The sequence below is a fragment of the Talpa occidentalis genome, unplaced genomic scaffold (genome assembly GCF_014898055.3).
Source record: "Talpa occidentalis isolate TD23 unplaced genomic scaffold, MPIMG_talOcc4v2.1 talOcc4.7, whole genome shotgun sequence".
Classification (NCBI taxonomy): Eukaryota; Metazoa; Chordata; class Mammalia; order Eulipotyphla; family Talpidae; genus Talpa; species Talpa occidentalis.
Genome location: NW_023605083.1, coordinates 123,966,725 through 123,981,481, shown reverse-complemented (window position 1 = coordinate 123,981,481; position 14,757 = coordinate 123,966,725). Strand labels below are relative to the sequence as shown.

Sequence of the window (14,757 nt, the reverse complement as noted above, 5' to 3'; positions counted from 1 at the left end):
AATTCTAACGAACACGTAAATACATCTCACTCAAATCTAAATAACCCTACTTTAAAAGTTACTACCGGGCCTCTCCGGTGGCGCAGCGGTTGAGCGCTGGGTTGTGAAGCTGCCTGCAGTCTCTGCAGCACTGGTTCAATCCCCAGCTGCTCCCCGGCCACCGGAGGAGGGTCCCACATGGCGCGCAGACCTCTCCTGCCGCCCGCTGTGTACTTCGGTCCTTCTGCCTGCTCTGCTCCCCGCTCTGGCTCTGGTGAATTCTCTCACCCTCCCGCGCTTCTGACTGTACCCAGTGCTTGTATAAATAAATAAAAAATAAATAAATCTTTAAAAAAAAAAAATCCATTAAAAAAATAAATAAAAATAAAAGTTACTACCTATAAAACAAGAGAATCAGGCTTAGGTACCCTTGAGGGTATCCACCCAAGAAGATATGTTCAGGTCCTAACTTCTAGTACCTCAGATTATGACATCTGGAATTAGGGTCAATGGAGATATAATTAATTAATTAGTTAATTAATTTAAATGAGGTCATCCTGGTGTAGGGTAGACCCTTAATCTAATATGACTGTGTGAAGACACAGAGACACTTAGGGAGAACACCAGGTGAAGATGGAGGTGGAGACTGAAGCTGTGCTGCCCCAAGTCACAGAACACCAAAGTCTCCTCCCTAGAGGTCGCAAAAGCCAACACCATCCTGCCCACACCATGATTTCAGAGTTCTGGCCTCCTAAACTGTGACAGAATCAGTATCTATGGTTTGAAACCCCCTAGTTAATGATGTTTGTTACATTACTCCTAGGAATTGAAAAGCAGGCACCTTCAACAGCAGAATATCTCAGACTCCAATCACACTATACAAAATTTTCACAAATTTTCAAGCATTATTTTATTTATTTATTTTTAAAAGATTTATTTATTTACACAAGCACTGGGGTACAGGCCAGAGGCGTGGGAGGGTGAGAGAATCCACCAGAGACAGAGCAGGGAGCAGAACAGGCAGAAGGACTGAAATACACTGCTGAGGAAAGAGTGGGGGAAACAGGAGAGGTCTGCTGCCCCATGTGAATCCCATGTGGGATTCTCCCCAGGCCGGGCAGGAATTGAACCGGCGCCGCAGAGGCTGCAGACAGCTTCACAGCACTGCGCTCAACCCGCTGCGCCACTGGGGAGGTCCTCAAGCATTATTTTAACCAAAAAAATTTATGCAGTCATCTGTAGAAAACTGAATACCCTACATATGTTTTTAAAAGATTGTCAGGATTTACATGACCTACGTGTAGTAGAAACTGTGAAACTCTATGGACTACCCGAGGGAGAACTGCAATTCAAAATCACATGGTTCACAAGTAATCACCTTAAGATAGGACTCTATAATTCTTTTTTTTTTTAAGATTATTTATGCATACAAGAACTGGGGTACAGGCTAAAGGTGTGGGGGTGAGAGGATTCGCCAGTGACAGAGCGGGGAACAGAACAGGCAGCTTGACTGAAATACACTGCTGAGGGGAGCAGCGGGCAAGGCAGGAGAGGTCTGCTGTACCATGTGGGTGGTCACCTCCCTTGCCGGGGATTGAACTCATGCTGCAGTGGCTGTGTATTGCTTCATAGTGCTGCATCTTAACCCCTTGAGCCACCAGGGAGGCCCCAGGACTCTATAATTCTTTACACATCAGGATATAGACTAGCTCAATTTACTCCCTCTGATAATCCACATCTTAAATAACCACAATTTTTATGCTGGTCCAATCCCACTACTTTAATGTTGTTCACTTCAACATAAACAAAATCTTAGTAATTGTTAGTAATTGCCTTATCATTGACTGAGATTTTGAGACTTAATTTTTTTTAATTGCACACTGAATAACACCAGTATTTAACATAACTACTTTCTTAATATTATAAAATAAGCTACTTTTTAACATGCTTTAGGAAAAGAAAATTTAATAATCTGATATTATTTGACTTATTAGACAGCAAATCTTCTGTTTCTAGGAATTAATAAAGATCCCTTGAAAAAGAGTCAAGGAACAAAATGAGAACAAAAAAAACTGTTTTTAGGCTACTCTGAGACTACATTTAATCATCTGATTAAATTTTTAAATGTCTTGAAGTTTGTCTGTTCCCATAAAATTCAGTACTATCGCCAATATTCAACCTTACCCACCAAATTATGTGCCATAGAGTTTCTTATAGAGAGACTTGTCATTTGTGTGGATATCATACCTAGCCTTTTACAACTAGAGAATTTTAATTTTCTGCATTAACAGTGAGAAAGGGAGTTAGTTAATGCAAATACCTGTAATTAACAGGTTCAGCCAGAAACAGCTACCCAAGAGAAAAGATAGATATTCTACTCCTTATACGACTTAAAATCATGAAAAATACTATCCACCTAGGAGGAACAATTCTGGCTGGGATCTTACTTAGATAGTCCCAATTCTTGGATCTGATGGCTCTACAGCAAAGTCATCTTTTTTTTTTTTTTTTTAATTTATTTATTTATACAAGCACTGGGTACAGTCAGAAGCACTGGAGGGTGAGAGAATTCACCAGAGCCAGAGCAGGGAACAGAACAGGCAGACAGACGAAATACACTGCTGAGGGGAGCAGCGGGCGGCAGGAGAGGTCTGTGCGCCATGTGGGACCCTTGCCCGGCAGCCGGGATTGAACCGGCGCTGCCGAGGCTGCGGGCAGCTTCTCAGCCCAGCGCTCAACCACTGTGCCACCAGGGAGGCCCCAAGGTCATCATTTTGTACTCTAACTGTATAAGATTTCCACAGCCTCTGGGTGTCAGGCTACTTTTAGAATAAAAAGATAAAATACTGCCATTATCATCAAAAACCGTAAATAATTTTTTAAAAAATCTACCCAATGTATTTCTCACAGATGCCAATTCTGATTAGAAACAGGTCCTTGGGAATATTTTTCCTAACTTAAAAAGTTTGTCCCATTCCTTTCTCATGGGGCTACTTCATTTTGATTCTACTGTATTTAGCATTCTATCTTCTGTTTTCGGGCATTCAGTTCTCTAAGTCTAAGCTTACAAAAGTGAACACAGAGATTAACTGATATTTATTGCCGGATGTCCCAAGTCAGAGCTTCCACAGCTCAGCAAAGAGATGAGGATTTTGAATTTAATTGGAATAAATTAACAAAGAAACCCCCCCCAAAACATTTTATTCAATTTATTTGCCAATTAATTGACTTCAAATAAAGCTGTCATATTTTACACTTCCAAGGTTGTCAACAAGTGATTAATTTAAAATCAAAATAAAGGAATTACTGAGCCAAAAGGAATTTCAAAACAATTGCCTAAGACTTATATAAAATGAAAGTATAATTTGATGTTAGTTGTAATTACTTCTTAAAATTAATGATATTTTACATCTCTATAAAAACCTATTATCTTTTTGGGTCAAAGTCTACAGACATTTAAAGAGTGCCATCTAAAGAGTAACCACCGTCAAAAGGCTGTAGGAGTCACGACCACATCTAGAACTCAGTCTGAGCATTAAGTGGCTTTGCCCAGTAATCAGCTTTATCTTCTGATCCCATTCTACAGAAAAGGATGCTTTGCCACTTCTGGGGCAACCTACATGTACTGGGCAGTGTTACGGAAAGGTTGTCTTGCCTTTGTGTGCTTCTGTGCCCTGGTACACTTCTGCTATCACCAGACACCCTGCTTAGAATGCACAGTGGATGCTGCTCTGAGTCTCTGGCACCTGGCTTAACTCAAAAGACTTTAACTTGACAATCTCTTATCACACCAAAATACACATACTCGAGTTATTTTGAAAGCAAAAACACACCTAAACTTATAATGGCAGTTAATGTATCACAATGATTACTAATGTGTAACCCAGACGTTAGTTATAAAGTGTTAATAACATCAATATCTGTACTTTTCTTTCAGACATAAATTTGTTATTTGTTTCAGTACTACTCAAAAGCATTCCCACACTCTAATATTCAATAAGTTATTTCAGCAAGAATAAAAAAGTAGGAAAAGCAATGAATGATCTGCAGATCAAAAGTTTGAAAATCCATGATTAAAACATAACATGCCCCCTAGTCTTAGATGAAAATGACAGAGCAAATCAAAATAAATACACCAAAATGTACTACAACCTGAAGTTATTTTTTTTTAATTGCTGAATTAATACTAGCTACTTAACACAATTGAAATTTTAGGATCTTTAATATTAATTCCCTCCTTGGAGTGTTTCAAACAAAGTTATGATAAAGCAATGGGGTGCTCAAGATTCCAAGTAGCTGACAGGCCCAGATAGCAGGACTGGTCACCAGCCTGACTACTGGTCAGTATTTGACTTCAAGGAAGTGGCTATCTATTTTGACTGGTTAATGTTCTCCTTAGGGACAAGTACTATAAAATTCTTCTAGGGGTCTATTTTTTATACCTAATTCAGGAAATTCTTCCTTAGGTCCTTGTCCATTTCAGAATAGATGCAGTCAACCCCTCATAAGAATTCATTACATAATTTAAAAGATACCAAGAAGAATTTCTTCCTTAGCTAGCTTCAGCAATTCTTTGAAGCTTTAATGTAAAACTTGTCTTTTACTGCTCTGATTACTTGTGTTATTTTTAATAGGACTCACCTTTGTTCCCTGTATTTTAAATACACGTGGTACCTTAAGACTGAATGAAAAGATTACTACCACTACTAGTATTTCTAAAGACTATAATTAAAGAAAACCTGAGAATTCCAAACCAACTATTAAATCCTCCATTTAATCATTCACTTACTTGATAAGGTTCTGGAAAGCATAACCGTCTGTCCACTGTTCAGTAAAAGAGGCCCCATGCCGGACAGTGGTAAAGTGACCCAATCGCAACCGGTCTTGCATGCTCTTATCCCTGCATGCCATCTTCTCTTGTTTTGACTTAGGAAAAGAGGACAAAAAAAATTTTATTTTCCTATGAGAACTGAGATAGCATCATTCTTATTTTTTGAGAGACAGCATCATTCATTACTGAACCTCTCAAGTATAGTACACATAGCTGAATTTACAACAACTTCATGAAGTACCTTACACTTTAAATTCTGTGTATTTAGCACATGGCTTAATATTTCTGTTATAAAAGTAGAAAAATGTGATTTCCTTTCAATATGGTTAATGAATTAAAAGATGAAGCAAGTTCTCTTCACTATCTTTGATAGTAATAACCTAACTCACCTTTATCAGTGTTATCTGTCTTTTTAACAGCACTTCAAGATTTTAGCAAAAGTAACCACAAGTGTGTACAAAACTTGTAGTTTGTAAGTAATTTCACTGGGAATACTGTCATCTTAAAACTTTAAATATAAAACAAGTACTGGACATATAAACTTTAAAACATATAAACTTTAAAAATAAACTTTTAAGAAATAGTTACTAATAACTTTTAAAGGCAAGTTGCAATTAATCAATTACTATAAAAAAGACAGAAGCAAATTAATCAGATACAAGTATGCTCCTACTTCATTTTTTATAAGCACAAAGAACTTATCACATTATTCTACATGTAAATTACCTAGAATACCATCTCTGAAACAGATTGTAACTATTGCTAAATCTCTGTAAGAGTACTAGGATACTAGTATCCTAGTATTCTAGGATACTCACTTCAACTAATAGGAATTGGTAAGAATTTAGCAGAGCAACAGCCCAAATAAACTTGAACAGGATTAGTTTTTCCTGCCCAACCAATATCACAATCAAAGCAACACACATTCAGGAAAAATATCCCAAATTATCACTTTGGATGCCTGGTCCAGCATCCATGTAAGAAAGAACACTAAATTGTCAAATAATGCTAATGAGGAAGTCTCCTGAAGTATTTTCATTTCAAGCAAGGACTAAGAAGTCACAACAAGGACATACACCTGGGGATACAAAGTCCATGCCACCATTAATCTCTCACCTTTTCTATAAGAAGTTTCTTGCTCATTGTCACACAACGATTTAATCGTTCTTTGTATTTCTCTAGCATCTTCTGTTGTTCATCAATCTGCCTTCTCAAATCACAGTTGGCCTGTAATAAATATAATTTTTTAAAATTAGCTCAAGGAAGATATATTAATATAAAAGCAGATTTTAGGGAGTAAAAATATAATTTGTTGTTAAATCAAAAACAAAACTAAGGTTCATGAGAGCTAAAAATAACTTACCAAAGAGGTAAGTGTAACTTTGTCTTGCTAAGATTTTTCAAAAAGGTTACTTCATTCCTTTATTCTCTCTTAACATCTATTTATTAACAATGAATTCTGTTAATAAAAGTGGGTATCTTTTTCTACCAATTATATTTTATCCTCTCAAAAGCTAAATCTAGTACATCATATATACCTAAGTTGCCACAAAATTAAAAAAAAAAAATCAATGAGAGGTTTAAAATACATACAAAGGGTGACAAAGCACTTACAGATAAAATAGTTTACAAAGGGAAATTAAGCACTTACAGAATCATTAAAGAATTTTCCTTAAAACCACATGTTCTTTCTTTTCAATTTTTCTTTTTCTATTCTTGTTTCCAAAGAAAAAGAAACATGGAATGACATAAGCATCCCTACCCAAGCAGCCAAGCACACCCATGACTGCGTAAGACAGCACTAGGAAACAAGCTAAATTTAAGTCAGTCCTGGTTCAAGGCCAGAAAGTATATACACAGTAAATTTAGCTGTGGTCAGAAAACTCAAGAGTTCTACAATAACAGAGAAGGAGAAGAACCACTAGCCAATGTCCATTTTGACTTCTAAGTCCTGCATTTATTCTTGTGGTTAAAAAAAAGAGCTCTACTCTTTTGACAAACAAATGCTACTTTTTAACTTGGGAAAAAATGATCTTAAAAATCTGGTATCTCCCAATTAAATCATAGAAGTATTTCTGAAACAGTAAAAAGCACAGATGGAAGATCTTACAGCTCACTCATATCCCACGTACCACAGCTTCCACCTCCAAATTCTTCAGTGGAGTTCTCCCTATTAGTTTTTCTTAAGAGTTCTGGAGACCTCATCATCAATGGCAAAGTGCATGAGGGTAAACATGACTAATAATCTGTAAGCCAAAGATTATATAAGGCTTATGTGAAATTCTACTTTCATTCCTTAAAATCTGTAATCAAACGTATGGAATCAATCTCTGGAAGCTTACTTAAAATTTTAAGAATGCTAAATTTTTGTGGTTTCTAAAACTAACTTTTTTACTCATGTTTAAAATACCACCTGGCCAGCAGCTCCTAATACAGTCTTACCCATCACCTCACTAAAATGGAAAAACTCAGTGAATGACCCATAGTAAAGACTGATGGTCTTTCTCCCATTGTCCTTCCAGATTAAAAACATAAATTCTAAATACTTTGAAAGAAGTCACCCTTAGCTTTGTTTCTTGCATTTTGACATTTCCAATCCTTTTGTACCACTCTATATCCAAAGGAAAACTACAACCTTCAGAAAACAACCTTCAGAAAAACTACAACTGTCAGGGGGTAGTAAGTGAAGGGAGTATACTGCTCCCTAAGCAAATGAAAGCAGACTTATTTTTCATATTCCAAAAGAATACTAAATCAGGATTCAAGTTTTTCATGTACTCTATCATTTCAATTTTAAAGAGTGATGAAGGAAAATGAGTTGATCCTTTTTCAGTTCCAGATGTACCCCGGTCAAAAGCCTGCCAGTTCCCAAACTGGGCTAGGAGCTTTTTAAACTCACAATTTATCTAATTATAAATCTTGAAAACTCAGCCAGCACCAAAGTTAACAAAAAAGCAAGTATATATGCTAACAATGAAGGATGAAAGACAAGTATTGAGTGTAAACATGCTCTCCCCATTCAAAGACGGAGAAAAGGAAATAAACGAGTACACATCAGAGGAAATATTTCTGAGTAAGGAAAGAGAACATTAGTGTGAAAACAATGCAAATGACCTCCCTACAGAAATCAAAAGAACATTTCAGAATGCTGATACTGTACAACATAAAGTGCAAAAAGACACAATATCTATGAAACAGGAGGCAACACCCATAAATAATATATAGGGCGGAATAAGAAAATGAATTAGGTAAGGGAGCAAAAGTGAGTAAATAAAAAATGTCAGTAATAGAGTAAAAATTCACATGAGCTGCAGTAAATAACAGAAAATATGTGAAAGACAAAATTAACATTTAATGAGATTCAGAAGAATGGTAAAATCATTAAATGAAACATAAAATGACAGAAGTAAGGAATAGCAACCAGGGATCCTCACTAGAAACCAAGGGAGAACTGAGTAGAAAATGGAAAATTACAATAGTTAAGCATAACCACACATTTTCAGAATAAGTATAAAGAGACCCATATACAGATGTACATTGGAAATTTTTTTTTAATTTTTTGAAGATTTATTTATTTGTTTGTTTATTTATTTATTTATTTATACAAGCACTGGGTACAGTCCGAAGTGCGGGAGGGTGAGAGAATTCACCAGAGCCAGAGCGGGGAGCAGAACAGGCAGACTGACGAAGCACACTGCTGAGGGGAGCAGTGGGCGAGGCAGGAGAGGTCTGCACACCATATGGGACCCTCGCCGGCGGCCGGGGATCAAACCGGCGCTGCAGAGGCTGCGGGCAGCTTCGCAGCCCAGCGCTCAACTGCTGCGCCACCGGGAAGGCCCTGGAAAAATTTTAAATAGAAGAATAAAGTAGGGATGGGAGGGGTGGTAAGGCATGAAAACCTATGCTTATCATGGAGAAGACATGTATGTTCCATTGGTCACAGTCCTCTCAAAAACATTAAATGCTAGTAAAATTTAAAAGTGTGTGTGTGTGTGTGTGTGTGTGTGTGTGTTGTTATATTAGGGAGACAAGAGAAATCAACATAACACAAATGTCGGCTGTTTTTTGTTTTTTTATTGAAGTAATGTTGTTTTACAAGGTTGTATGTTGTATACAGAGGTAAAAGTTCACACATCCTCCAAAACATGCCACCGCACCATGCCCACCACCAAAGCACCAATAATCCACTGGGTCCCCTTCTACCTTTGCTCCTCATCTCCCCCCACTCCCCTCTGTAGCCTCAGTTCTACAGTCAGATTTCAAGGTTTGTCTGTTGCTTTGCTTTATTTCTTTATATTCCACATGAGTGAAATCATCTGTTATTATTTTTCTCCTTCTGACTTATTTCACTTAGCATAATACCCTCCAGCTCCATCCATGTTGTCATAAATAACAAGATTTCATCTCTTTTTACAGTTGAGTAATAGTCCATGTGAACACGAACACACACCCCCCCACACACTTAATCCACTCATCTGACACTGGGCACTTAAGGCTGTTTCCAGGGCCTCCCAGGTGGCGCAAGGGGTTAAGTACCACACTATGAAGCAATCCGCAGCCTCTGCAGCACAAGTTCCATCCCTGGCCGGCCAGGGAGCAACCCACATGGCCACATGGCACAGCAGACCTCTCCTGCCTCACCCATGGCTCCCCTCAGCAGTGTGTTTCAGTCAATCTGCCTGTTCTGTTCCCCACTGTCTCTGGTGAATCCTCTCACATCATCCACCCCACCCCCCATCCCCCGCCCCTGCCACTGCATCTCTGGCCTATACCCCAGCTCTTGTATGCATAAATAAATCTTTAAAAAAAAACAAAAAACTGTTTCCATAGTATGCCTATTGTAAATAGTGCTGCATATATCCCTTCAAATTATAGGTTTTTGTATTTTCCAGCAGATAACCAGAAGTAGGATAACTGGACACATGGAATTTCTATTTTTAGTTTTTTTAAGGACTCTCCATACTGCTTTCCATGATGGCTGCACCAATTTACATCCCCACCAACAGAGTGTGTACATGGATGGTTCCATTCTCTCCACAGGTGCACCAACTCTTGTTTTTTTTTTTAAAAAAAAGATTTATTTAGGGCCTCCCCTGGTGGTGCAGGTGGTAGAGTGCCGCGCTGTGAAGCTGCCCACAGCCTCTGCAGTGCCGGTTCGATCCTGGACGGCCGGCAAGGGTCCCACATGGCGCAGCAGACCTCTCCTGTCTCGCTCGCTGCTCCCCTCAGCAGTGTTTCAGTCAGTCTGCCTGTTCTGTGCCCTGCTCTGTCTCTGGTGAATCCTCTCACCCTCCCGCGCATCTTTTTTTAAAGATTTTTTTTAAAAAATCTTTTTTTTAAAGATTTATTTATGCATACAAGAGCTGGGGTACAGGCCAGAGATGTCTGTGGTGAATCCTCTCACCCTCCCACACATCTGGCCTGTACCCTGATTCTTGCATGTATAAATAAATCTTTTAAAAACGATTTATTTATTTATGCATACAAGAGCTGGGGTACAGGTCAGAGATGTGGGGGGTGAGAGGATTCACCAGAGACAGAGTGGGGAACAGAACAGGCAGAATGACTGAAGTACACTGCTGAGGGGAGCAGCAGGTGAGGCAGGAGAGGTCTGCTGCGCCATGTGGGTTGCTCCCTGGCCTGCCGGGGAGCGAACTCATGCTGCAGAGGCCGCAGACTGCTTCATAGTGCAGTGCTTAATCCCTTGCGCCACCAGGGAGGCCCTCAACTCTTGTTTCTTGTCTTTTGGGTATTAGCTATTCTTGCTGCTTTGGTCTGCATTTCCCTAAGTAAGAAGAAATGAAGTGCATCTTTTTATGTGCCTGTTGGCCAACTGTACACCTTTGAAGAAGTGTCTACTCAGAGCCTCTGTCCATTTTTTAACCAGATCATTTTTGCAAATATTTTAACAGGGCTTGTTTTTTGTTGAAGTTTATGAGCTCTTTCTAAATTCTGGACTTTAACCTTCTTGGACATACTATGTATAAATATCTCTAGCTCCCAGTAACACTCCCATTCGGTAGATCTTTTCATTTTAATGATTGTTTCTTTCAGTGTGCAAAGGCTTTTCCATTTGATATGGTCCCATTTGTTTCTTGTTGCTTTTATTTCCCTGCCTGTTGTAGTCATGTTCTCAAAAGCATCCCTGAAGCCAATGCTGCAGTCTTTGACCTGTGTTCTTCAGTATTTTTATGGTTTCAAGTCTTTGAGATCCATTTTAAATTAACTTTCGTGGATGGTGTGAGATAGTGGTCTAGTTTCATTCTTTTGCATATGGATATGTCCAATTTCTACCATATCATGTGCTGAAGGGACTTTCCTCTCTCCAGTGTATGCTCTTGGCTCCTTCGTCATAAATTAACTGTCCATATAAGTGTGGGTTCATTTCTTGAGCTCGCAATGCTATTCCATTACTTTGTGTGTCCATTTTTATTCCAGTACCACATTGCTTTGATCAGTATAGCTTTGTAATATAGTTTGAAGTCTGGAAATTTAATGCCTCCTTTTTTGTCATGTTTGCTTGGGCCATTGAGGGTCTTTTGTGGCTGCAAACAAATTTCAGTGATGTCTGTTCTATTTTCTTGAAGAATGCCATTGAACTTTTGATAGGAATTGCATTGAATCTGTATACTGCTTTGGGTAAGATGCCCTTTATGTGAACTCATCCAATCCTGAGCATGAACTATCTTTACATTTCATTGTGTCTTCTATTTCTTTTAACAGTGTCTTATAGTTTTCACTATACAGTTTTTTCACCTCCTTTGTTAAGTTTATTCCTAGGTATTGATTTCTTTTTAAATGGGACTGTTTGCTTGATATCTTTCTCTTCTAATGCACTGCTTGTGTACAGGACCAGAACAGTTCTTTGTATACTGGTTTTGTAGCTTACCACTTCAGTGTACTGGTTTACTGTTTCTTAATAGTGTCTTTAGGGTTTTTTATGCATATTATCATGCTGTCTGCAAATAGTGATAGTTTTACTTCTGCCTTTCCAATCTGGATTCCTTTTATATCTTTCTCTTGCCCAAGTGCTCTAGCTAGGACTTCCAATACCATGTTGAATATTATTGTATAAGTGGACATCTTTGTTTTATTTTTTTTTTTAATTTTTTTTTTTTAATAGAGGCATGTTCTATTTATTTATTTGTTTGTTTTGTTTTTTGTTTATACATGCACTGGGTACAGTCAGAAGCGCGGGAGGGTGAGAGAATTCACCAGAGCCAGAGCAGGGAGCAGAGCAGGCAGAAGGACCGAAGTACACTGCTGAGGGGAGCAGCGGGCGGCAGGAGAGGTCTGCGCGCCATGTGGGACCCTCCTCTGGTGGCCGGGGAGCAGCCGGGGATTGATCCAGCACTGCAGAGGCTGCGGGCAGCTTCGCAACCCAGCGCTCAACCGCTGCGCCACCGCGGAGGCCCTGGACATCTTTGTTTTATACCCAAACTTGACCTATGTTATTGAGGCCTGTTCCTTCTACCACCATTTTGCTGAGAGTTCGTATCATAACTGGATGTTGAATTTCATCAAATGCTTTGTACCTATTGATAAGATCTTATTTTATCTTTTCCTTTGTTTATGTGGTAAATTACATTAATTGGTTTTATATGGTTAACCATTCTTGTATCCCTGGAAAAAATTCCATTTGACACAAAAATCTTACACACACAGTGTTATCTTATATATGGGAAAGATTTTTCAAGCTCTACAAGGGCTTAGAAAATATAACAAGGATCTGTATTTCTTAAAAAATAATTACTTACAGGCTTCCCTAGTGGTACAGGGGTTAAAGTCTCAGCACTATCAAGTTATTACTAACCACTGCAGCAAGAGTTCTATCCCTGGCCAGGGAGCTAACCCACATGGCACAGCAGACCTCTCCTGTCTCGCCCACTGCTCCCCTCAGCAGTGTGTTTCAGTAGATCTGCCTGTTCTGCTCCCCACTCTGTCTCTGGTGAATCCTCTTATTCCCTGCACCTTTGGCCTATTACCCCAGTTCTTCTATGCATGAATAAAAATAAATCTTTTTTTAAAAATTACTTAAAAATGTACTCTAGTCAGGAGAAAAGATAAGGGAAAAAGATGTGACTAAAAAACCTGTCAATGAGCTTTGGAACCAGCAACTAATAATTATAAATGTTATCATAAAGCTGCCTGCAAGTATAAGAATTATCCTCACATGAAATATTAATCATAGTAATTTAAAAATAGTCTCAAAAATCAGATTTTACTTATATGCTCAGGCTGATGGTGTAGATGAGCACTAAAGCTTTCCCTGTCCAAAGTGCTCTCACAAGCATGGTGACCATTCCTTAACCTGCCAGCCTGTGTATAAGAAGTATCAGCCACGGAAGTGACCTGGTACAGGAAGAGCAAGGAAGAACTTGCTCTTGGTATGCCAGGGAAAGCAGCATTATGACAGGAAGCAGAGTGGCCATGGTACGCGAACTAAGCCAAACATCCAGAAAAAGCCTAAAACTACAAAGAAGATTATGCTGAGACTTGAATTCATTGAGCCCAACTGCAGATCTAAGAGAATGCTGCTGATTCAGAGATGCAAGCAGCTTGAGCTGGAAGGAGATAAACGAGAGAGGGCTAAGTGTCCAGCTCTAGGTTTCATCTTTTGTTTATTATGAAGACAATAAAATCTTGAGGTTATGTTCACTTCAAAAGAAAGAGATACGTACTAAATTTCAGGTTTTACATAAGTAGGAATCAAAACTACATTTTTATGACATATTCTGGTAATTACAAAAATATAGGCAAAAAAATTTAGAGGGGAAATAACTACAAATACTGTGACGTTTTCTACATGCATTATTAAATAGACCCTTTAATCAAAGAAAGCCTTACCCAATAAGAAAACCAGATAAAAGCAAAACTGTGGATCCCCACCCCATGTGTCATGGGAACCCTGATTTCCTCTACAGAAAGTTCAGGGTTCCACAGAGTCAGTATGAAAACAACTGCATTAGTACAAATAAATATCAAACCTACACCTTTTAAATCACTGAAGATTAAAATGCTAGCTATTTCTATTTCTATAAATTAGTAATATTTCTATTTCTATAAATTAGTAATATTTATGTATACACACATATGTACAAATAAATAGTTCAAAAAATTCTTGACAAAAATATCTCAATGTTTTAGCCCAGTTAATAGAATTATAGGTGTCCTATCTTCAATATTCTCTGAATTTATTATAAAAAGTATGTGTTACTTTTATAAGAAAACAATAAGCATTCTGAACTTTTTTTAAAGAACAAATTAGTCATGCCAAATTGTATATCCAAAATATATTTTAAAAATATCATGATACAGGAGCCAGGGATTATGATATATGGGAGCCAGGAAATCATGATATGGGTGCCAGAGTGGGTGCTGGCTGTCCCATAAGCGTACTCTAGATATGCAAGGTACTGCCAGCATTCCTGGAAAGTAGGCAGTGCCAGGCCAGTGCAAGGGGCAATTACAATTACAGTCCTCAGTCAGATAAGCACCATGAAAAGCTGCCCCTCTAGTAAGTTATGAAATGCTAGCCCAGAATTGCTGGTGGCCACTCCAGGCAGCATGTGATGAGAACCTGCAGGGGAACAAATCCCACACAAGAGAAAGTAGAGTGACAACGAAACAAGGCAGAAGCTTTAAGATACTCTTTGAGCCCTGGTTCCAAGAGTGCCTGAAGCCAGCTCACTCTCATCAGTTACACCAAGTCCATAAACCCTCTTTTCCTGCAGAAAAAGTAAAAAGTAAAATATGGTATATTTAATGGTGTATTTTCTAGAAGTGTATTTTAAACTCCTGATTAGCTATTTTAAAAGTTTCTCTTATAAGCATAAAAAACTTGATATGAATAGGTTATATTATAAAAATACACAAGTACAAAACCAGAACTGAAAGTTTTTGTGAAATAGTTTCAAAAATTCAAAAATATTAAAATAACTTCTCTG

General features: G+C 38.3%; 1 protein-coding gene across 6 annotated transcripts in view; it reads right to left on the bottom strand.

Moving 5' to 3' along the window:
• Window positions 1–14,757, bottom strand: part of TLK2 (tousled like kinase 2) — a 114,460-nt gene that overhangs the window by 34,019 nt on the left and 65,684 nt on the right. For all 6 annotated transcript variants that reach the window (XM_037495161.2, XM_037495160.2, XM_037495162.2 and 3 more), the window contains 2 exons: window positions 5,927–6,037; window positions 4,769–4,905 (listed from right to left, as the gene is read on the bottom strand). In XM_037495161.2, coding sequence (XP_037351058.1) covers window positions 4,769–4,905; window positions 5,927–6,037 — 248 coding nt within the window. The remainder of the gene's footprint in view (window positions 1–4,768; window positions 4,906–5,926; window positions 6,038–14,757) is intronic.